Source organism: Malaclemys terrapin, chromosome 14 (assembly GCF_027887155.1).
Source record: "Malaclemys terrapin pileata isolate rMalTer1 chromosome 14, rMalTer1.hap1, whole genome shotgun sequence".
In the NCBI taxonomy this organism is placed as follows: Eukaryota; Metazoa; Chordata; order Testudines; family Emydidae; genus Malaclemys; species Malaclemys terrapin.
In genome coordinates, this window is record NC_071518.1 from 269,583 (window position 1) to 294,176 (window position 24,594).

The following is a 24,594-nucleotide window of genomic DNA, read 5'->3' on the forward strand; positions in this document are numbered from 1 at the left end:
TCTAGCATGTGTCTGCGTCTTTAGGGGTTGATGCTCTGTTTGGTAGGTGAAGTTTTAGGGCTAAAAACCTGATGATGTTCAGTGTAGTTATCAGCACATCTTCCAAGTGAAAATATTTCAGCAGAGAGGTACTGGAGGGTTGAGTAATCTTGCCTGGTATCAGAGTGAAATGTATGAAGATCACAGTCCTGTCTGGCCTCAGGCTGGTGTGGAAGAGCCAACAAGAAGTGTCGATAGAAGAGAAACCATGACTCCAGATGGCCAGGGCAGATACAGAAGCAGCCCCAGTAGGGCAGGTCACAGCACAAGGCCAGGCATATCCGAACATTTATTAATAAAAAAGTTACAATAATTTATGCCCTTTGCAACACCAAGGGCTGAATACACAGAGCTCCTGCTCCTTAGACAACGTAAAGGGGAGACATCAGGTACAGTCAGTGACATTCTGTGGTGTAGACAGATAAGGGTCCATCATGCCACATGTACACCAGACTGTCCAGTCCTGCTCCAGCCAGAAAGAGGCTGAGAACTCTGCTCCGACACAGCCCTCTTTCCATGCATGGCTCTGTCAGTGGAAGAGTCCAGCTCAGCATCCAATGTAACTGCTAGTGAAGGGAATTAGAAGTTGTCATCTTGCATTCAGCCTGGGGTCTCCCAGCTACTGCCCTGCAACAACAGAGACCCTCAAACCGAGCAGCTGAGTGACGGCTCCTGCATGCTACGACTGCCTGCCTGAGTGGAAGCTGTAGACCCTGTATGAAGGGTGCTGCGGTTCACTGACACAGACCAGAGCATGGGCTCCTGGCGGGTAGTGGGACAGTGGGTGCCTGAGGGTTTGTGAGCAGGATCGAATGATGGCTGCTGGTTCCCAGGAGCCCAGGGAACATGCAGAAGCTCTGCAGGGTGGTGGCCTGCTCCAGTTGCATTGGATATAGGTGCTGACTTGAGGGCAGCCCTGCCCTGCCCACTGCTGCATCATTTATGGGGTGGCTAGGCGGAGGCAGAGTGGAGGGCACTCCTGTCTACTTGTCACATTCCAGGTCCTGGGCCCCCTCGTTGCCCTGGTAGTGCCTCTCACAGAACTCCTGGATGCGACTGCAGGCCTCCACCATCATCTCCTCGGGCACCGTTAGCACCACCCGGAAGAAATTGGGGTACTCAAAGCACTGAAATAAACCATGGGAAAAGGCTGGTTAGTTGGGCAGGGGGAAACTGGGGTCTCAGACTCCTGCCCTGCCATGTCCCCGGCTGTGTCCAGCGAGCAAGCACAACCCACAGGGACGGGCCTAGCCAGATGGAAGGAGCATAGCACTGTGGTCAGGAGCTGTGGGATCTAATCCTGGACCGTCAGCATCTCCGTCTGTAAAATGCCTTTCACAGTGCAAACACCCTGTGGCTGCTGCATCAGCAAGGAGCTGAGAGACCCTCAGGGGAAGGGGCTGTAAGCAAAGAGCTGGTGGGGTCACACACAGCAGCCCCTAGACGGGACCCAGAGAAGAGGCTGGAGGGAGACGAGGACTCTCAAGGCTCAGTGAGTGACTAAGGAACAGGGCGGGTGACTGCGGGCAATTGGAGCGGGAAGGGGAGACATGGAGCACATCTCCAGCCTTGTCCCTGCACCATGAATGGGGCCTCGGGGTTTGCACAGGGCATGGAACTGAGCCAGTGCAAAAGTCCGCAGGGAGCTGCTCTTGTGCGAAGCAGAGAGGACACAGGGCTCAGGAATACACGGGCTGCACAGCATGGGGCAGACTCTGCAATCTGAGAGACAGGACAGCGGCCACCTGGGGCCTGGCTAGGGTAAGGAGTGACCATTGCACCACTGCCCAGGGCTTCTGGCAGACCACATGACACCCAGCCCCCTTCCCCCAATGCCCCATGCTCAGAGCTCCCAGGCCCCCCAGACTCTCTACATGTGTGGCTGCTCTGAGGGGAACACTGACCGAGGCCGGCAGGCAGAAGACTGACTGCTCTGAGATCAGCTGCTTGGTGAACTCCACGTCATTCTCAAACTTGGGGAAATGCTCCATTTCAATTCCAACCTGCAGCACAGAAATTAGGGATGTCAGAGGCCAAGGCTGGATAGGATAGCACCAGGCATCACCATGGAGCTCCTCCCTCACAGCACCCACAGAGCATCCCTCCTCCCCACCCCTTACAGCCTCATGTCCTCCGCATCCCTCCTCCCCTCCCCGCAGCATATACAGCCCCGTACCCCCCGCATCTCTCCTCCCCACCCCTTACAGCCTCATGTCCTCCGCATCCCTCCTCTCTCCCCGAAGCCTATACAGCCCCGTGCCCCCGACCCCTCCTCCTCATGCCTATACAGCCCCATGTCCTCCACATCCCTCCTCCCCTCCCCGCAGCATATACAGCCCCGTTCCCCCCGCACCCCTCCCCACCCCTTACAGCCCCATGTCCTCCGCATCCCTCCTCCCCTCCCCACAGCATATACAGCCCCGTACCCCTCCTCTCCTCCCCACCCCTATACAGCCCCATGCCCCCTGCATCCCTCCTCCCCCCAAAGCCTATACAGCCCCATGCCCCCCACACCCTTCCTCCCCTCCCCACCCCTATACAGCCCCATGTCCTCTGCATCCCTCCTCCCCTCCCCACAGCATATACAGCCCCGTACCCCCCGCACCTCTCCTCCCCACCCCTATACAGCCCCATGCCCGCCACATCTCTCCTCCCCCCCGAAGCCTATACAGCCCCATGCCCCTCGACCCCTCCTCCCCACCCCTTTACAGCCCCATGCCCCCTGCATCCCTCCTCCCCACCCCTTACAGCCCCATGTCCTCCACATCCCTCCTCCCCTCCCCACAGCATATACAGCCCTGTACCCCCCGCACCCCTCCTCCCTTCCCAACTCCTATACAGCCCCATGCCCCACACCCCTCCTCCCCTCCCCATCCCTTACAGCCCCATGTCCTCCGCATCCCTCCTCCCCTCCCCACAGCATACAGCCCCGTACCCCTCCTCTCCTCCCCACCCCTATACAGCCCCATGCCCCCTGCATCCCTCCTCCCCCCCAAAGCCTATACAGCCCCATGCCCCCCGCATCCCTCCTCCCCTCCCTACTCCATACAGCCCCATGCCCCCTCCACCCCTCCTCCGCTCCCCACCCCTATACAGCCCCATTCCCCCCGCATCCCTCCTCCCCTCCCCACAGCATATACAGCCCCATGCTCCCCGCACCACTCCTCCACACCCCTATACAGCCCTGTGCACCCCGTACCCCTCCTTCCCACCCCCTACAACACCCATGCCCCCTGCATCCCTCCTCCCCCCGCAGTCTATACAACCCCGTGCCCCCTGCATCCCTCCTCCCTCCGCAGCCTATACATCCCTGTGCCCCCCCGGACCCATCCTACCCACCCCTCTACAACCCCGTGTCCCCTACATCCATCTTTCCCAGCAGCCTATACAGCCCCGTGCCCCCTGCATCCCTCCTCCCCCACGAAATCTATACAGCCCTGTGCCCCCCAGACCCTCCTTCCTACATAGAAGAATAAATGGACACAAATCGGACATTAGGAATGGTAACATACAATAGCCAGTAGGAGAACACTTCAATCTCCCTGGACATTCTATAAAAGATTTAAAAGTAGCCATACTTGAATAAAAAAACTTCAGAAACAGACTTCAAAGAGAAACAGCATAACTAAAATTCATTTGCAAATTTAACACCATTAATTTGGGCTTGACTAGGGACTGGAAGTGGCTGGCTCACTACAAAAGCAACTTTGCCTCTCCTGGAATTGACACCTACTCATCTATTATTGGGAGTGGACTACATCCACCCTGATCCAATTGGCTCTGTCAACACTGATTCTCCACTTGTGAGGTAACTCCCTTCTCTTCACGTGTCATTATATAATGCCTGCATCTGTAATTTTCACTCCATGTATCTGAAGAAGTGAGGTTTTTTACCCACGAAACCTTCTGCCCAAATAAATCTGTTAGTCTTTAAGGTGCCACCGGACTCCTCATTGTTTTTGTGGATACAGACTAACACGGCTACCCCCTGATACTCCCCACTATTGTTACTGACAAGGTGGGAGGGCCTGTCAAGGAAGGAGAGGAAGTACAGAGGGGAGGGTGACTCCATTAAAGAGACCATAACCTGTTTTAGAGTTACTGATAGCGAAGAACCACCAGCTCTTCAATGCACATGGATCAATGTGCTGTCAATGCCCAGGAAGGGGGAATGGTGGGGATCTGTTACCGATCAGAGAACAGGTTGAGTCACTTCTTAAATACTTGTCTGTAATATGTGGAAAGAAAAATGGTTGTGATGGGGGACTTCAGTTGAGAAGACATGCTAGAGGTCTCCTACAGCCAGGAGTAAAACTCCATTAGAGTTTGTAAAACATTTTGATGCTGATTTTCTAACACAAAGGGACTGCAGCCAGCAGGAGGTAACTCTATTCTGGACCTTATTGTGATGGATAATGGTGGACTGTTCACTGAACTGGAAGTTGGATGTTACCTAGAGACCAGCAATCATGACCTAATTATATTCATTATGGGCAAAGAGAGGAAGGTTCTGACCAATATTATATATATTTGGTGCTTCAACGGGGCTGAGGGAAATTGAGTGAAATTTACACAGAAAAATGTGAATGAAAATTCACAGTTGTTTAAGAAGACTTTACTAGATGGCAAAAAGCCATGAATTCACAATCAAGAAAGAAGAAAACTTTGGCCAAAAGCCAGCGGCAAAATAAAGTCAGCAATCAGAAATAAAAAGGCAATATATAACAAATGGAAAAAGGTTAAAATAGATAGCAATTGATATAAATTAGAAGTGATGAAGTACAGAAAATTGATAAGGGAAGCTAAAGATATCAAGGGACATTCATGGCTGGCAGACGTAAGGAGAATAAGGAGGATTTTTTTTATGAACAAAAGAAATTCTAACAATGGTATAAGCCCATTATTAGAGGGAGATGGTAAAACTGTTAATAATGATGTAGAAAACGCAAGGGTATTTAATAGATATTTGTTCTATATTTGGAAATGAGAATGATCATGTACTCATATTACCTGAGGATAATGAGCTACTTTCCAGTCTACTAGTAACAAAAGAGGATGTTAAACAGCATCTACTAGAGATAGAACATTTTAAGAACAGCAGACCTGGATAACTTGTACCTAAGAGCCCTAAAAGTGCTGGCTGAGCAGATCTTTGGCCTGCTGGTTCATTTTTAATTAATCGTGCAGTACTAGGGAAATTCCAGAAGACTGGAAGAGTGTTCATGTTGTGTCAATTTTCAAAAAAGGGCAAATGGGATGACTCGGGCAACTATAAACATCCCACTCAAAATAATGGTAAAGATGATTCAGTTGACAAAGAATTAAAGAATAGGAATATAATTAATGACAGTCAATGTGGTTTTTATGGAAAATACGTCTTGTCAAGCAAACCTGATTTCATTATTTCATGAGATTAAAAGTTTGATTGAAAAAGTAACTGTGTAGCTACTTAGACTTTTGTTAAGTGTTTGATTTAGTACCACATGACACTGATTAAAAAATTAGCAATATCTATAAAGAATAAGCACACAATAAACGGATTAAGAACTGGCTAACCAACAGAACTAAAAAAATAGTTGTCCCTGGGGAACGGTCACTGAGCGTGGGTATTGCTAGTGGGGTTCTCCAAGGATCAGTACTAGACCTGACACTATTCAACATTTTCATCAATGATCTGGCAGTAAATATAAAGATGGCACAAAAGATAAGTGGAGTGGTAAACAATGCTGCGGACAGGGAAGTCATGCAGAGTGATCTGGATTGCTTGGTAAACTGGGCCCATTCAAACAAAATAAGTTTTAATAAAGCCAAATATAAAGAATGCCATGGAATGCACACCATGCCTGCAGAGTGGGGGACCATATTCTGGAAAGCAATAACTCTGTACAGGATTTAGAGGTGACAGTGGACAAACAACTCAACATGAGCTCCCAGTGAGATGCTGCAGCAAAAAGGGCCAATGCACTTCTTGGGTGTATAAATAAGTGAACAGAAGGGAGGTGATTTTATCTCTGTATGCGGCATTGGTGAGACTGATGCTAGAATACCGTGAAGCAGTTCTCGTGCCCACCTTTTAAAAAGGATACTGAAAAACTGGAGAGGGTGCAGACAAGAGCCATAAAAATGATTCAAGGGCTGGAGAAAATGTTTTACAGTGAGAGACATAAAGTGGTTGGTCTGTTTAGCTTCTCATAAAGAAGATTGCGAGATTACTTGTTTACAGTACACCAGTATCTTCACAGGGAGAAAATAACAGGTACTAAAGGGCTCTTGAATCTTCTTGCAGTCAAAAGAATAATGAGAATCAGCGGCTGGAAGTTAAAGCCGGACACATTCAAATTAGAAATAAGGCACAATGCTTTTTAACTGTGAGGGTGATCAACCATTGGACCAAACAGCCAAGGGAAGTAGTGATCCTCCATCTCTTGATGTCTTCAACTCCAGACCAGTGCCTTTCTGGACAATTTGCTTTAGCCAGACACAAGTTACTGGGCTCATCAGAGGGGTAGCTGGGTGGAATTCTCTGGGCTGTGCTACACAGGAGGTCAGACTAAATGACACAGTGGTCCCCCCTGGCCTTACACTCTACGATTCTCTGAAGAATGGGGCCCCACTGTGCCGGGCGCTGCCCAGACACAGTAAGAGACAGGCCCGTCCCTGAACAACTCACATTTTAAGCAGACAAGGCAGACACTGGGCAGGGCAACAGGACCCAGCACACACTGAGCAAACAGCAATGCTCTGAAAATGGCACATTAGCGCCTCACTTACCATGAGGTACATGGCCCCCGAGGGCCGGACAGGCTGGAGTCCAGAGACGGCAGACAGGGCAGCGTAGCAAAGGTCAGCATTGGACTGAAAGGCAGAGAGGAGAGAGTTCAGGGCTCAGGACATTCCAGGAAACAGCTCAGCAAATTGGAGACAAATTCTTGGCCAGAACCCAAGACAGGTCCCCCACTGCAAATAAAGGGGCATCTAATGCAAACAGGACAGATGTTAACGGCCTTGAGTGCAGTCGAGGTGACTGAGCTGACCTCAGCAAATCAGTGTAGACACCCCCACCCCCCCCCCAGCATTTCTTCCTACAGTGCCTCCTGGCTGGCAGTGCTATGATTGTCAAGAGATCCCCACAGCTGGCACTCCTGCCCCCTCCTGGCAGCACCCCCTGCTGGGAGAGGTCAGGACAGCAGTAGTCAGGAGCTCCCCCCTACCAGCACTCCTGCCCTGCTCCCTCCAGCGCCTCCTGCTGGGAGAGAGTGGACATGGGAAGATGAGGTCCCTAGCGAGACACCACTGTGATGATTCATGGTCCTGTTTGACCTGCTGATGAATGCTGCTGGTCCCCTCTCACTCTAAATACCTGTCTCTCAGGGGGACATACCTTGAGGAAGCTGAGGGTGTTGTGGTAAAACTCTGGAGGTGTTCGGTGGATGATGTGTTCCAGTGCCCCCTGGACAATTGTGCAGGGTCCCAGGATCCTTTGACTCAAGCTTACAAGGCCATCCCTGATCTGAAACACAGGTGACACTCTGACCTCAAAGATCGCACACTCATGAAGGAAAGGAAAATGCTCCCACCCTGACGCCAGCATTTCTAGCTGTTCATAGGATCAAACACGCCCACAATTGGACAAGGGGTGTTTTTCAAACTTTGCAAAGCATTCCGGAGCCAGTCCCATTATCTGGGGTCTGTATCGCAGGTGTCTGCAGACTATCTATGAAGGCCCCAGTATCACTAGCTGTGTTTGAGGGCCAGAGCTGGTCCCAATCCTTAGCTAGGATCCAGTCCTTTCACACCACTCTTATGGTACAAAGGGGTCAGGAAGCAGCCAGAGCTCACTAGCTGGAGTTTCCTGTTACCACAGCGCATCTGATATGCTAGAGTAGCTCCTAGGCTTCTCTGAAGTAGTCTGGGGCTGAGGCTGGTACACAACCACCCCCAGAGTCTCAGAATCCTTGTGCCTGAGAATCCATTGTCATTGACTGTGGATTTGACTGAACTGTGCACACAAGTGTCAGGGCTTCCCAACCAAACGCACCAACACCAAAGGGCTGGGACTCGCCTGAAGTAAACCCAAACCAGAGCCTTTGCAAACCAGTCTCTGTTGTGACGCAGTCTTTGGCTCACTCTGCTCATTTCTATTCTGTTTAATCACCACTGGATACTGCATCATGGCCAGCCGGGGACAGATGATATCAACACTGCCCTCTCCCTCTGCTGTCCTTTGGGAGCGCTCAGGTGCCCCAGATGTGTGGAAAGCTCCCAGCTCTATGGGGTATCACCGGGCCACAAATCAATGAATGATAACTAAAGAGCCAAAGCTCAGGCTGCACCACCACCTGCTATCTTGTTCCCACCAATAAGGAGAAACCACATTAGAGCATACAGGGACCACAAGGGGGCAGCACGACTTTGTGTTATTCCTGTAGGGGAAACAGGGCCTGCCTGAGAGAGGAAAGCAAAACAACTCCAAAGTGGCATGCAAGAGAAGCAGACATGCCAAACCCGCGAAAAAAATTGCAGAAATTAGGCTTGTTTTTTGGCTTAAGAGTTGCTTGTTTGGCTTGCAGCTTGTTGCTTCTTTTTATTGATCGGCTCCTGGCAAGCAGGGGCAAGGGGAGAGAGTCAGGGGTGCCCAGCAGGCCCAGTCCCAGACTGCACGCCGGGGGGATCTCATCACAGAGTGTTGGGGTTCTTAGGGATTGGCTTGTTTGGGCCTTGTTTTGAAATGGGATTAGCTTGATTTTTGGCTACTGTGAAAGTTGGGGTGCTTATTTACCGCGTGAACGTTGGCAATTGTGAAGAGAAGGCGGCATGTGTGCATGAAGCAACAGGCAGGTGCAGGAGGGCATATACGTGTGAGCCTGCAAGGGAGCGCATGTGAGCAGGAGGAAGAGTGCATGCCTGTGCCTGAGTGAAAGGCAGTGGTGTGCGCACGTGCAGGGGAAGGTGCCTGCTGCCGTGCATGTTTAGTGTGTGGCGCTATTGCTGGCATCAAGAAGGCCACCAGACAATGTTCCTCACCTCATTCCCAAAGATGTCTCTCCGATCATTAACCAGGATCCATCCCATCCTCCAGCCTGGGACCAGCCAACGCTTGGCCAGGCCTCCGCAGGACAGGATCGGCACGTTGGTGCTGAGAGTTGCTATGGGCTCATACTTGCACTCTGCAAACACCTGTGAGACAGGAGGATGCATTAGCAGCCACTCTCTCCTTGCCAATTCCCTGTGAGAGACAGGGGAGCTCTGGGAGGGCAGGGGGTTGACTCATTAACTCACTGGCAGGGATATCAAAGCAGATGAGCAATGAGCAGTGAGACTCTGGCGTGAAACAGACAGTGCAAAGAGCAGGTTTGGGGGAGCTGTAGCGCTGCTTCAAGGGGGGATTCGTGTGCAGTGCAAAGAGCCAGCCCCTGCACATCTGGTCCTAATTAAGGGATGACAGGGGCCCCTGGATGGGAGACACAAGCACAGCAATGCACACAAGAGTGCGAGTGCTCGCACCGCAGCTCTGAGTTTGACCCACTTGGAGGAAAGGAGAGTACCAGACACGAGACGCCCTTCCAGGGGACAGCTAGGCAGACAGGACCAGGGAGCTGTAAGTACAGTACATGGCTGTTCTCAAGGGCAGCAAGACTAATGGCTATGGCTCTTGTCTGGGCTGGTTACTCTTAAACCCTGCTACCAAGGGGCAAGTGTATAGTGAGAAGCCATAGACCCAGGCTCTGGGGGCAGTTTGTGCATGGCAGGGACAGGCACTCACCATGTCTCCATAGATTTCATCAGCTAGGATGGGGACACATTGTCTCGAGGCCACTGGGGGAGAGAAGTAAACACTGAAACTGGCTGCCTTGTTTCCCTACAGGGTGCAGACTCACCCTCATCCTACAGAGGCCAGGGCTGGGCTCTCCCCTAGCCCTACAGAACAGACCCCAATCCACCCACAAAGCGTCTCCATATTCCTTGTTTCGGACTTGCAAACCAGTGGACAAAGCATTAGAGAATACATTGTTAGGAACAATCCTTCCCAGGGCTAGGCTTGCAGGGCCTATGCCTGCTCTGACCCCCGGCCTGGGGCAGACGCCACTGATCCACTCATCATAATGTTGAAGGCTTTCCCAGCATGGATTCTGAGAGGTGGATCAGGGGCACGATCCCCATTATACAGCCAGAGAAGGGCCACACGGTGGGTTAGGGACAGACCCTAGAAGCTCTCATCCTGCAACCCTTCCCTGGCCATGCTGACTCTGTGCAGGGTTGTCCCAAAGGCCCTGGGAACAGGGTAAGTCACAGAGTGTGGGTTGAATCCTCCAGGCCCTGGTACTGTTATTTCTGTAGCACCAACATTGCCACATAATAGGTCCGGTCCTACCATAGAGCTCACCATAATTAGACTGAAGCAGATAAGCAGAGGATAGGGCAAGGCAGCAAACCACAGCCCTGCCCTGGCTCCGTGCTCAGAGACTCACCAGCCAGGATTTTCTGGAGATGGCTCTTGCTGAATACGGAGCCGCAGGGGTTAGATGGGTTGTTCACAATGAGACAGGCCGTCTTCGCATCCACCAGCGACTCCAAGTGCTTCAAGTCAATTTCCCAGGATTTCTCAGGCTAGTGAGGAAGAGGAGGGAGAGGGTGCATGAAGATGAAGAATAATGCATGGAGTATGGAGTGAGGACCCAGCTGGGGGCTGGGAACCAGGCATGGGGATGAAGTGCAGCAGGGCTGGGCACAGGTTGAGGGACTAGGAGTCCAGGCCCAGAGTGAGGCACGAGGGTCCGGCCAGGCCACCAGTTGCAGCATGTGGAGCGTGTGTGGCCAGGTGCAGGGCAAAGACCACGCAGACGTAGCTGTGCTTTGTGCCTAATGAAAGGCACCAGCATTTCTTCCTCCCTGTGAGAAGGCATCACTTCCACAGGGGCCTTGGGGAGCATGGCCACCATGGAAAGCTGAAGGCCCATGAGAAGGGCTGGGCTGATGGGCTCTGGCAGCAGCTTATTTGGCTTTGGCACTTCACGCCTTCCTCCCTTTTCTTATGAGGAGGGTAAGAGATCCCTGGAAGCTCTCTAGAGGGGGGCTGTGGCATTCCGCTCCTAACTGCCTTACCAAGAGGTTGTAGAATTTGACCTCAATCCCCATGGAGAGTGCAAGGGTCTTGTAGAGAGAGAAGCCAGGTCTTGGCACCAGGATGTTCTGCCCTGGATTAGCCAGCACGGCTAATGCAAGTTCGATAGCCTGGCTGCAGCCACTCGTCAAGATAACGTCCTGCAGACAGCAAACAAGAATGAGCTCTTTGAATGCAACCAGAGGCTGCTCTGAGAAGTTCCAAAGCAGCCACTGACAGCTGAACTGGGAGTAACGAATTGTCCATGGGTCTGCCAAAAGCAAGAGCTTCTTGGCTAAAAGGGCCTGGAAGAAGCTAAACAGACAGCAGCAGCCACTGCTGGCTTCTGGGAGCTCAAACCCACCAGATCAGAAAGCCAGGAATGGGTGACGGGCAGAAAGCCAGATACGATCACTTTGGAAATGGATCATGTCCAGCCATCTTGCTCTCTTCCTGGATAGAGACAAGGTCTGAGAAAAGCCCAGCTGGGGCCCCACCGTGCTGCACTGTCTCGTTTGTTGCTAACACCACGGAGCCCATTCATTCTCCAGTGAGGACACTTGCCAGGAAGGCTTCATTACCTGAGCTTCCAGAGGTGCTTCGGGGCAGCTATAATACGCAGCAACCACTTGCCGGCAAGACTGGTACCCTTGGGAGAGAAGGATGGAATATGGAGTGACGGTGGTTTCACCAGATTTCCCCATTCTGGGCAGGAACCACCAGAGGCATGGGACAGAGACACGCAGCACAAAGAGGGGACTCCAGAGGAATAAACCCCACGGCAGGATGGAATTCGTTTGAATTCCGAAGGAAACAAATGACAACATTAGTTGTCCCTGACACAAGCACCTTGTTCCATCACTGAACCAGCTGCTCTCAGCCCCAGGGCAGGTGAGTGACATCCTGGCCCCAGAGCAGGCCTGGGAAGTGCAGGCTTTACAGCACAGATAAGGGCCTGCTCCAATGCAAAGTCCCCCTGCCCCTGAATCAATGCCCCATGCCCAGTCCCCACAGCCCAAGTTAACTCCGCCGGTAACTGGGTCTACAACCTCCATGGCCAAGCCAACGTGGTGTGGAAAGTGCAGTACTTATATCAGCTAACACCAAGAACAAAGCTGTGTGGCAATGCAGCAATCTTTGCTCTGCTCCGGGGCCCTCACTCTGAGGGGATATTCTCAGTGTCTATGGGGTCACAACAGGGATGGATTTGGCCTCCCGTGGGTCTTGAATGACTGTTTGAAGCACTTTCCTGTGGAGAATGGGACTAAAAAAGCTAGCCAAAGTGACACGTTATGGAGCAGAATGAGGATGCAACACCCTGCCCACATCACACTACTGTGAGGAAACCTATCCAGGAGGCAGAAGAGTATCTGGCCCAGCCTTTTCCCAGAACAATGGCCACGCAATGACCAGGACAAAGCAGCACAGCTCCTCCATGAGCAAATCAGGCCTCCAACCTGTTCAAATGCCCTGCTGCTCATTGGTGTGCATGGGCATACATAGGGCCAGAGGAGTATATGCATCGTCATGAATCAGTGTCAATCAGAAAGATGTAACAGGACATCCGTCTAGATCCCCTGGCTCAGCCCTGTCCTCCTGTGCACAAGCTGGGCTAGGACACTGCCCTTAGAAGAGGAATCATGGGGCCTTACCAACTGAAGGAGCATATCCATTGTAGTTCCCTGAGTCCAGGGCCTCCTTCACAGCCTGGATGACCTCATCATCAGTGGGGAGGTTTCCAAATACCGTTGGGTCACCTTTTAGGGAATGACAAACAGCAAAATCCTTTTTTCTCATGTCCTTTAATGATGGAGCTGTACACAGCACACCCTCCCCTCCTGCATGCTTCAGAGACCCCTTGGCTGCAGCTCAGCTCGGGGGCCCTCAGTACCCCACCTCTTCGCTACCACCCCCGCTGTTCAGCCACACAAAGCACTGCCGGCAGGGACAGCGCATTTCCCAGTACTCACCTAGGGACAAGGAGATCATGGGCTTGTTTGGGTTGGGTTCCACTTTCATAGTGTCCACGATGGCTCGGATGGGATTGAAAGTCTTCTTGGACATCTCAGAGGCCCGGACTGCCCATCTAGGCTTCCGGCTTTTCACCTTCCCCAGGGAGAGGCTGTTCCCATTTCTATGAACATGGACATCGCTATTGCCGTTCATTTGGATCAGGTAAGAGTCCATTCTGAGATCTGCCCGAGAGAAAGGGCACTCCCCAGAGTTAGCCTTTGTTGTGCATTATTTGTTATGCACCAGCTGTGTGCTCTGCCCCATACAAGATACAAAGGGGAGTTGCTGCTTGAGGGGCCAAAAGTGAGGCCTTTGAAGTTAGGCCTTTGATGGTCACTGGGCCTTACATATCGATCCCTAATCCCAGTTCCTAGATCAGCAGTGCCAACAGACAGGCTGGGAGGGAAAGGGGGCAGAGAGAGTAGGGATGGGGAAGGGAGAGAGAGGAAAGAAACAGATGGGGAAAGCCAACCCACATTCTAATGAGACTAGGGTGACCACACACAAGTGTGAAAAATCGGGATGGGGGGTAATAGGTGTCTATATAAGACAAAGCCCCAAATATCAGGACTGTCCCTATTAAATTGGGACATCTGGTCACCCTAAATGAGACCCTGCCACAGGAGAGCAGGAATAAAGATGCTACTCCACCCCAGCTCCACTCATAGCACAAACTCCACCCACAGCCCCACAGGAGAGGCAGGTTTCTGCTAAAGCCGCAAATTGGGAGTTTGCAACCTTGTCATTTTCATGGTCATCACTGGGCTTCAGAATTAACACACTGCTGACATGAGTGAGGGTCAGTCACGCCTCCCAGAGCTGTTAGGCTGAAGGCATCCTAGGTGTAAGTCCCTGACAGCAAGGACGGATTTACCCAATTTGTGACTGCCGGTCTGCATACATTCTGAGCACCTGGCTGGGGTGACGCTCAGAAAGGACAGGCACTTAATGCTGTTAAAATGACAGCTGAGACTCTGCAGAAACGCTGTTGGCCCTGCACTGTTCTTCAGGGCAGACCCTGCAGAGAGGAAGGTGTAAAACACACGATTCCCTCCCTGACACTGAGAAGGCAGCAGAGAGATGGCTCACAGGGAGGAGATGAGAATTCCTGAGCAAATAATAATGGGCATAGTGAAGGGTGTGCAGCGAAGCTCCTAGAAAAGGGGAGCTGCCATTGGCTAAGGCAGAATGGACTCATTTACCTAGTCTGTGGCTTGGACCAAGGGTCCCCCCCCACATACTGCTCACAAGCAGGGCCGGCTCCAGGGTTTTGGCCGCCCCAAGCAGGCAAAAAAAAAAAAAAAAGCCGCGATCGCGATCTGCGGCGGCAATTCAGCGGGAGGTCCTTCGCTCGGAGCGGGAGTGAGGGACCGTCTGCTGAATTGCCGCCGAATAGCTGGACGTGCCGCCCCTCTCCGGAGCGGCCGCCTCAAGCACCTGCTTGCCAGGCTGGTGCCTGGAGCTGGCCTGCTCACAAGGGGCTCAGGCTACACTCACATACTGTGAGAGGTTGAATTAACTGAGCAGTGATGTTGTGCTTTCCAGCTACAAAAAGTGTAACCAGAATAGTGACTGATTCATCCCCCAACGAGTGTAATCCCAGCTGCACAGACCTCCTCACTGCTGGCTTTCCAGGACAGATGAGACATAGGCAGAGCACTGAGATTTCAGCCTAGGGTTGGGAGGGGCCCTCTCCTGATATCAGCCCTCACTTTTCCCCAGGTTAGTTTGAGTTTCTCCTTTGAGGTTTGAGCCCTTCTTGCACTTATCAGCTCTGCTGAGGAAAGCCAGTTGGGAGAGAGAAACCATTCAGCAGAGCCCAGTGACAAAGAAACCAGCCACAGACTCAACCCAGTCCAGAAAAGAAAAGCATTTGGCCTGAGCTTCTGGCCTTCTTGCTAGTGCAGCTGGGGTCTGAACACACACCAAGGAGCCTACTTGACCAGTCTCCGGCACAGGAGAACGTGCACGCAGCACAGCGACAAGATGGATCTGAAACAGCCTAGAACCCTAGGCACTCCCTGTCTGCAGGGGAAACTGGCTGCATAGAAAGAAGAAACTCTGCCTCTGCAGTGACCCAGGCTAGTCTCTTCCGAAGGAAACACCAAGTGCTCAGTACTTTACCTTCTACAGCGCAGAGGGAGACACTCCAGTGCCCAGTGTCCGAGTCTGTCCCTTATCCTTGACAAGTTGCCCTGAGAAGAAACTCAAATGCAATTCCCCAGCCCATGAAATAATTTCCAGAACTGGGCGTTGGGCTTGAATCCTTCGGCTATTGGCTGTCAGTGAGGGCTGTGCTCCCCCACTCAAAAACACCCCCTCCCTCCCCACTACAACTGCTCTCACTTCAAACATCTGGTGCTCTCCTGCACATTAACTCTTTCTGGGAGCTGCAGGCAGAGGGGCATAGTTTGGATTTCTGGATGTCACTGGGCACTTCCTCTCTGCGCTGCCTCCCCCTGTGCACTTAGCTATGGGAGTCCCCAGCGGCCCAGGTACCCCTGACCTAAGCACATTGTAGAGCCACTGCCCCCTAAAGTGTGGGACAACAAACCTGCAAGTTTGTCCTTTCCACCCCAATGCTTTGGGCCCCTCGTTTCTAGATCCCATAGCTCAGAAAGGGCATAGATTGCAGGCATCATGCAGATACCTGTGAGAGGGGCTGTTACTCCTTTGGCAACTGAACAAATAGGCACACATCTCCTCAGCCTTTGTCTGAATGTGCCAGGGCCCTAAGAGTTAAAGGGAGTCTCAGTTGTCCCAGTTATTTGTCCCAGGGCCCACACAGCCTGATCTTCTTGTCAGATAATGGAAGGTGATGCAACTTCTCTCCCCTCAGTGCAAACAGCTCATGATTCCAAATGTTCTCCTGGGGTGGGCAGGTGCTGGGATGTCACAGCAAGGTGAAGTGACACTTCACTGCCCCTTGGGGTGCTACTCCGGGAGAGCAGCATGCACAGGTAAAGGAGGTTTTAATTTTTTAGCCTTACAAAGGCTGCTTCTAGTCCATAGATGCCAACCCTCCCCCACTGAGACTGTGTGTGTCTGGGGCTGACTGAAGATCAAAGAGCTGCTCATGGGCTGCAGGAACCCTGCTAATCTCCCTGCAAACAGACAGGCTGATGACACAATGTCAGGGGTCAGCGGTCATCATGACAGTGCCTGTTGGTATCCACCAGTGTAGGTGGAGAAAGGATGAGCAAGGCCCTGGCTTGGCCCGGTGCTTACATTACCCAGCCCCCAGCCCTGACAGGCTATTAGCATTAATTCTGCAGCTCTGCCCCAGAGTCAGCTGGAAACAAAACGGTGCACATCAGCCCCCAGGGTGCATCTGCATGGTGACATGTTGCCCTGTCAGAACGTGGCTATAAACAGGTGACATGATGCTCAGCATAGGCCAGGACAAGCTGCAGCAGCCTTGTGGCAGCTACTGCCCAGGGTTACTCCCAGCTAGCTGACATGGGCGCCTGATTGTGCTGGATGGGGACAGAAACGGCCTTTGCCCGAAGCAAAGAGCTCACCGTTTTGTCTTCTAACAGGAAAACACATTGTTGTGTGGACCAGGTCCCGGCAGCAAGGGGCCTCCTGGGCATTTAGGGGGCTGGCCAATCTCTTGCTGGAGGCACTGGGCTTGTCTGGTGGCTGCGGAGTTGTAGAACATCCAGTGTCCCTACTGCTGAGGCCTGTGGGGCCAGGCCTGCACTATGATCAAGGAAGAGAATAGTGGAAAACAAAGTGGCTCTGCCACTGGGATGCTGAGACCCCTGGTGCTGGAACATGGAGCACCAGAGGGGCTGATGGCAGTGCCAGGATACTGCACTGGTGTTAAGGGTCAGGTGCCCAGGAGCAACCCCCCAGCTGGGCAACGTGTGCTGAAATAGCTGCTGCATCCCTCGTGTCAGCGCTCGTCTAAAGATTTCACAAGAAAAATGGCCTGTGTCAAAAACAAACATTTCACAAAGAAATTTAGTTTTTGAAAACTTTGTTTTTTTTCCAAATGAAAAACTACATTTTATTATTTTCATTTGCTGTCTGTCCCCCGTCCATCCTCACACTTAAAAAAACAAAGAAAGAAAATGAGAAGTTGGCTTCTACCAGAAACTCCCAAACAAAACATTTTCAAAATGTTTGTGAATTCTTCTTTCTGCCTCTCCCACAGGCTTTTCTCTCTTTGAGTTCAGGCAGAGCTGTAAGGGTTAAGGCCTGAGGCCCTCACATAGACTATTCTGCCTGGCAATAAACACCCTAAACTGACGCAACCCAGAGACTCTACCCGTAATCCTGTGCATGGCAGCGAGGTTCAGAGGAGAGCATGGCAGGACCCTGCCTGCAGCAGGGACAATATTGGCATGAAGACAACAGGTAATCTGTGTTACATAAGGCTGGGGACTGGCCAGATGGAGCAGCAGGAAGTAGGATTCAGAGGGAGCTGTGGGTTCCTTCAGCAGTGGCCTACAGTAACAAGAAGGGAATGGAGGTGTTTAGGCATGCACATTCCTTACCCAGCCTCAGTTCCCTGGAAACTCAGTGCCCCCAGATACAACAGGCATGGCTTTGCAGAAGGTCCTAGAAGAGGGTGACACAGGCATCTTTGATCCCATGAGTGGGAATCTACAGAGGTCCTTGAAGAAGATTCAGGGGGCATGTCTACACTGCCCTGCTATTCGGGCTAAGGGGGTGTGAACAGCAGTGCGCAGTCAGGAAGACATTAATGCAAATTTGGAACCTTTACATTTGGGACTGCAGCATCCACCTGGGGCGAGGGAGTTACAGCGCAGACCTTTGGTGCATGCACACTGCTATTCACATGCCCTTAGTCCGAACTGCGGGGCAGTGTAGACATGCCCTGAATTACACGCAAGGTTGGAGACCTGCCTACAGAAGGAGGGAGTGAGATCCAGAGGGAGCGATTCCAGGGTTACCTCTCCATGGCACTTTAGACAGTGCATGAAGAAGCAGGGAGGAGGGGAAGATACATCAGAGACTAGGGGAGGATGGCAGTGGTGGAGTTCTTGTGCTACAGGGCACTGGGTAGCCACTCTTCTGTTCCTACCCACCAGGAAGCTGGTAGCTTCAACTAGTCAAGAACTCAACAGTCCACTTGCCAGTCCTGACACATCTCCTTTGGCCCAGTCCTACATCTTGGTTTCACTCTCTCCGTCTCCTCCTGGGCCTGTCAACTTACTGCTTTCTTTTTACCCAAGTGGTTAGTCAATATTTGGGGTGTTGGCGATTGTTTCTGTTAGGAGGAGAAACTGATGACATGAGTCAAGTATTTCTTTGATGCAATCCTATTTATAGAGGATGTACAAATTCCTGTTCCCCCAAACACAGTAGGAACAAACAACAGGAGGCAGTTCCTTTGCTCACTAGTCTAAGGCCAAGGCTACACTTCAAAGTTCTCCCGACATACCAGTCAGTCAGTCAGTGGTGCAAAGAGGTGTGATCTGTGACTGACATCACTACCTTGCCAACAGCTTCTAGTACAGATGCAGCTATATTTACTGGGAGTGGAATTAAGTATACCAGCAGAAGTTTTGCAGGAAAAACTGGGTCCAAAGGAAGAGTACTTTGCTGGTATAAAACACAGTACAGCTATATCAGCAAAGCACTCTAGTATACACTAGCCCTGAGACTCTTTCCAGCCAGCACTCTGCCCAAAAAGCTCTCTCTTGTGGCCTTCTCTCAGGGCCACATTACAAGTCACTTCACTTTCTGTCTCCTGGCTTTCGGCCTCTCTTTGGGTGCTTTCTGGCTGCTTCTGGCTCAGTTGCGGACACAGCTGCAACCAAAGGAAATCCTAGCCCATGTTTGTATTCACTCTAGTCTTTAGGCAGTAGTTGGCTACCTTTGTTTTGGCTCTCACTATACAACAGGGCATTAATTTGTTTCCTTGTTTAGCTGGAATGGAAAGTGGTTATCACACTCACCAAGGTCAGTGAAATCTGTGACTGCCCATAGATCAAAGACATACTCCCTGGAATCCAAACACCCTTCAGTATATCATACTTAACATGTCCCACACCAACTCTTTGTCTTCCCTGTCAGCCTCTCAGCTGCCCCATTCTCTGTGTCTGCTTACGACCCTATCCTCGCTGCTGCTCAGCGGGTCCCACCCTATCTGGGTGTCAGCTTTGCTATCTCCCTCTCTCATGCCCACCTATCCAGGCCATGTCCAAAATATTGCTGGTGCTTTCTTAGTGCTGCCAACATTTATAATTTTATCACGAGTCTCACGATATTAGGTATTTTTCTTCAAGTCCCAGCTCCTGGGTTTCTGTGGTTACAAGAGAATCTCAGCCTTCATCTAAAAAAAGAAAAAAATTGCTTGCCTTCAGGGCTACAAAGAAAAGTTGGAAACTGTGAACCAGAGGCTCCAACATGAGGAGACAAATGAAAAGAACCCCACATTTATTATTTTAAAATCTCAAGATTTTTAAGGCAATTCTCAATTTTGGAGGCTGGACTCATGATGTCTGAATGATTAGGCTTGTCAATACTGCTTCCTTTATCACAACTCTGAGACCCAGACTTCTCTCAACAGTTGTGCTGACCCCAGCCTTCTGCAACAGCCATAATGTGTAACACTGTACCACAGTCCCTAGAAAGATGTCCTGTACAAATAGCACAATGAACAGACAAACAGCATAGTGCAGGCAATCCATTCTCACTTCTCGTAAGATTTCATGTGCCACAGCTAATCAGGGTATCATCAGAACATAGCCAACATGTCTCATATACAACCACAAACCTTCTAGGCCCAGATCATGAAATCCTAGCATTTCCCTGAAAAGAGCAAAAACCAGGAGGGTGACAACATCACACTTGGTAGTGGAGATATGTACCTGTGAAATCAATGTGAGGAAGACTCAGCTCACAAGCAGTACAAGTATAGTGGCTTATCCAAACTGCAGATGTGGGCTGTGGGTTTCTTAAACAGTTATGAAACAGAGGAGGAGGGACGATTACTATCATTGCAGTACAAATTCATCTGGAAAACTTCTTCATCCCAAAATTTTATGAAGTAGGTATGGAAGGATTAGAGAAGTGCAGATGGAAAGCTAAGGCTGCCTACATTGTACATTTCTTTTAAGTCTCACTTGGCTTTTCCTGTCCCTCTGTTTATAACTCGGATACACCTGGAAGGGCTTTAACCTTGTGTTATTGACATGCCTGGCCTCGATGTGGTGTCTCTAGAGATGTTCTGGTCTCTCCAGACACTTTTCACAATTTACCACGTACCTGCTTTCTCATATTGATTTCAGCCATGAGAAGATAGTTGTTGTTTATATTACCCCAAGGCTAAGCTCTAGAGGAGGCCACAAAAAGCCTTCCAAAAAATGTCTACCTCTTCAGATTGACAGGGAGACCACACTTAACTTCTGTGCATTAAAATGAGAGCCCATTGCTTAGCGTTTCTGCCCAGCTTATGCAGCAGCAGCAAGCAGGCCTCGGATAAGCTGCTCAGGGGAACGCAGGTCTCTTGGTTCGGTGGCCATTGAACTTTGCACCACGTGTGAATGGGTCTGGGAGTAGCACTAAGAGACTCCCTGCCCTCCCCCTGTTCCTCCCACGAGCTGAAAGCACTTGCTGGTGCCACAGGGGGTTGAGTCCAATCCCTTTCCACCCCAGCTCTTGCTCCCAGGGCTGGAGGAGCTGTAGGGTCACCAGCCAATCAGTGTGCTCAACTCACTGGCACTCTGATGGTGCCCAAGATGATACCTGTAGTTAGAGAGAGGATCTTGGGGTGGAGGGCAATCAAAAGCCCTGACTGGCTGAGAGGGCATGAATCGATGAGTTGTGCTCATTGTTAGAGCTGTTGTGCTTTGTGGACTCTCAAAGCTGCCCAGCAGCAGGAAGTGCTATTGGGAACAACTCCGGTGTCACTGCCCTGTGTGGGGAAAGATCTCTCCTTGCTCTGCCTTAACATCAAAGCAAATATTAGGTAATTGTGACTCCTGTTTTTGATTTATTACATAAGTGTTTCATGCTGTTGCACAGTCCACACAGAGTAAATAACCAACAGAGCTGGGGATTGGGAGGGAAAGAGAGGTGCAGTGGGATGGAGGTGCTGTGTGTGGTGGAGAGGTGGGAGGCTGTCATATTGCGTTCATTGTTCCTATGATTATTTATTTACAAGAGACAGTTGGTACACCTTGCTATGACATTAGGGAATGTCCAAATAAAAGGCTCCTGGCTGCCTTGCATTGGAACAACCACAGGAAGAAGAGACTGGGCATTTCACTCTATTGCCTCCTCTCTGGTTTGCAACACAGGGTGTCTATCCCAGTTACTGCACCAGGTCAGCGCTCTCACCTAAGGGCAAGGCAGGGCAGGCCAGAGCTGAGTTCCCTCATTGACAAAAGGCACCTAGTGAAGCAGCAACAACAGAAGCAAAGTGGAAAAGCAGAGTCAGAGAGAATGCCAAAGCAAGAACAAGAACTAAAATGTTGCCCCTTCCTGGCTGGCACGCCTTCCCCCCCCTCAGAACCACCTACTCCTTCCCCCTCCCCATCTGTCGCTGTCTCCCCACTTCATTGCCCCCCATGCCCTTCTCCAGCCTGCGCTCCCTCCCCACATGCCCTCTCCATCTGGCACTTCCTCCCTACCTCACCACAACTATATCCCAGCTGAGCCTGAACATGAAGGACTCTGCACTTCTCTCCCTGCATCACAGGCTGGGCAGTATTTCCTTAAGAGTCATGGTCTGGTGAGTTTGCTGGTCTTTCCCCTGCAAACCCTGGGCAGATGTGAGGTGTTTGCAAGGCGCCCTTAGACCCGCCTGGGCTGTGGGAGCTACTCTGTTTTCAAGGCTACTTACTGAAGCACAGTCTATACTACTGCAGTTTGCTCTAGAAGGCCAAAGGCATGAAATGGCCCCACTGTCTCCATGAATCTCGCATGGGGTTGTATTGTCTGCACCTCCCTGACAATCATTGCCAGCCCCAGCAAAGGAACTGAAGCAATGGACTCTTGCGATAATCGGATCTAGAAATTTACATTAATTGTGAGCTTGACTGTAAAAACTATGTAAAGTTGCTAAGATGTCACAATAACCGGGGGGAGGGATAGCTCAGTGCTTTGAGCATTGTCCTGCTAAACCCAGCATTGTAAGCTCAATCCTTGAGGGGGCCACTTAGGGATCTGGGGCAAAATCAGTACTTGGTCCTACTAGTGAAGGCAGAGGGCTGGACTCAATGACCTTTCAAGGTCCCTTCCAGCTCTAGGAGATAGGATATCTCCATTTTTTATATATATATAAAAAAAAAACCTATAACAACAAATGTTGATGGGAAAAGGTGCTGAAAAGATCTGTTGATATAACTCAAGGACTGTGTTAAGACTGTGCTTGGTAAAAATAGAAGATGTGGAACCAGAAATTAATGAACCAAAATTGATGTGTCAAATATTAGGACTAATTGGTGGGCAAAATAATGAGGCAACAGGCTATTCTACCAACCATTCCCTTTGTGGGTCCTTAAAGAAAAATTGTGTAGAACAGATGGAGGCTACTAGAGTGAACTTCAATGTCTTAGCTGCCACCCCTACCGTTTCCTGGGACCCTGGGCCTTCGTCACCCTGATCCTGAGCAATGTCCCGATCAGACAGGCCAGAGAGAGGGCTTCAGATGACTTTGCCACCCCGACTGGTTCCAGCTGAACTCCAACCACCACCTGAGATGAAACAGGATCAGATGTTAGCAGCAGCAACAGCTCCAGCCCATGGCAACTAACTTCTCTTTTTCCCTGAAGGACACTTATTACCATCTTTGATACCATCTTTCTAAGAGACTGTCAAACAAGGGCTTTCCCTTCTAACAACATTCTCCAGCTAACGAGAAATGAACAAGGCATGTTGTTAAAATGAAAGCCTTACTTAATACTTTACATTTCAAATGCTTTAACTTTTTTCCTTCTTCTCTCTATTGTTAACAAACAATTGAAAGGATATTTAATGCTCTGTTTACCACGATACTAAGCAGGCTGAGTGTTCTGTATACCCAAACCTAGACTTTGTTTAATGCTGGAGGAATATTCAAGGGGTTTGTCTACACAGCAAAAAACAACAACCCGCAACAGTGAGCCTCAGAAGCCGGGTCTACAGACATGGGCTTGCAGGGCTCATCCCTGGCATTAAAAATAGCCCCATGGGCATTGTGGCTCAGGCTGGAGCTCGGTTCTGAAGCTTGTGGGGGGCGTTGTCAGCGCCCGAGGTGGGACGTCTCTAGCCAGCTCTTGTTAGTGCCCCTGAGCAGGAATCTGGAGTGTGTGGCAGGCCGAAGTGTGAGTCCCTGGTGTAGGGTTTCGCTGTGTAGACGGAGCCAAGGTGTCTGGCTACAGGCTCACACTCCGGTGCAGTTCCCGGGGGTCAAATGATGGGTGTGCTGAGCTGGTGCAAGCGCTGCGGGTTTCTCCCACGGCTGCTGTGTGACTCCCCTCGGACCCCAAGTCTGGGGACGAGCATCCCCTGGCGGGGCTCGAACCCCCGCCACGGCCAGAGGCGCCTGGCTGGGTCCGCGTCCGGCCAGCGTGTACCTCAGCCTTCGGCCACCACAAACACCGCCCGCCAGCCTCCGCCGCAGGCCCCGCCCCGCCAGGTGAGCCCCCCTCCCCCGGGCCTCCGCCGCAGGCCCCGCCCCGCCAGGTGAGCCCCCTCCCCCGGGCCTCCGCCTCAGGCCCCGCCCCGCCAGGTGAGCCCCCCTCCCCCGGGCCTCCGCCTCAGGCCCCGCCCCGCCAGGTGAGCCCCCCCCCGGGCCTCCGCCTCAGGCCGCGCCCCGCCCGGTGAGCCCCCCTCCCCCGGGCCTCCGCCTCAGGCCCCGCCCCCACGGCCCGGCCCCGCCCGGTGAGCCCCCCTCCCCCGGGCCTCCGCTTCAGGCCCCACCCCGCCAGGTGAGCCCCCCTCCCCCGGGCCTCTGCCTCAGGCCCCGCCCGATGAGCCCCCCTCCCCCGGGCCTCCGCCTCAGGCCCCGCCCCGCCAGGTGAGCCCCCCTCCCCCGGGCCTCTGCCTCAGGCCCCGCCCGATGAGCCCCCCTCCCCCGGGCCTCCGCCACAGGCCCCGCCCCGCCCGGTGAGCCCCCCTCCCCCGGGCCTCCGCTTCTGGCCCCGCCCCGCCCGGTGAGCCCCCCTCCCCCGGGCCTCCGCCTCAGGCCCCGCCCCGCCCGGTGAGCCCCCCTCCCCCGGGCCTCCGCCTCAGGCCCCGCCCCGCCCGGTGAGCCCCCCTCCCCCGGGCCTCCGCTTCAGGCCCCGCCCCGCCAGGTGAGCCCCCCTCCCCCGGGCCTCCGCCTCAGGCCCCGCCCCGCCAGGTGAGCCCCCCTCCCCCCGGCCTCCGCCTCAGGCCCCGCCCCGCCCGATGAGCCCCCCTCCCCCGGGCCTCCGCCTCAGGCCCCGCCCCGCCAGGTGAGCCCCCCTCCCCCCGGCCTCCGCCTCAGGCCCCGCCCCGCC

At 52.2% G+C, this 24,594-nt stretch overlaps 1 protein-coding gene across 3 annotated transcripts; it reads right to left on the reverse strand.

Annotated features, from left to right (window-relative positions):
* Positions 1-297: 297 nt before the first annotated feature.
* Positions 298-23,583, reverse strand: TAT (tyrosine aminotransferase). Of its 3 annotated transcripts, none has more exons than XM_054049445.1 (12): positions 22,703-23,583; positions 13,111-13,274; positions 12,793-12,897; positions 11,722-11,789; positions 11,143-11,301; positions 10,509-10,647; positions 9,803-9,855; positions 9,064-9,216; positions 7,421-7,549; positions 6,811-6,894; positions 1,944-2,042; positions 298-1,166 (listed from the first exon to the last, which is right to left on the reverse strand). In XM_054049445.1, the coding sequence occupies exons 1-12, from the start codon at positions 22,930-22,932 to the stop codon at positions 1,023-1,025; spliced, it is 1,527 nt and encodes a 508-aa protein (XP_053905420.1). In that variant the 5' UTR covers positions 22,933-23,583; the 3' UTR covers positions 298-1,022. The 3 variants fall into 3 exon arrangements, with proteins under 3 accessions (XP_053905420.1, XP_053905422.1, XP_053905421.1); XM_054049447.1 differs by having other exon boundaries at positions 13,111-13,335; positions 22,703-22,792; XM_054049446.1 differs by lacking the exon at positions 22,703-23,583 and adding an exon at positions 15,278-15,366 and having other exon boundaries at positions 13,111-13,335.
* Between the last annotated feature and the right edge of the window lie 1,011 nt (positions 23,584-24,594).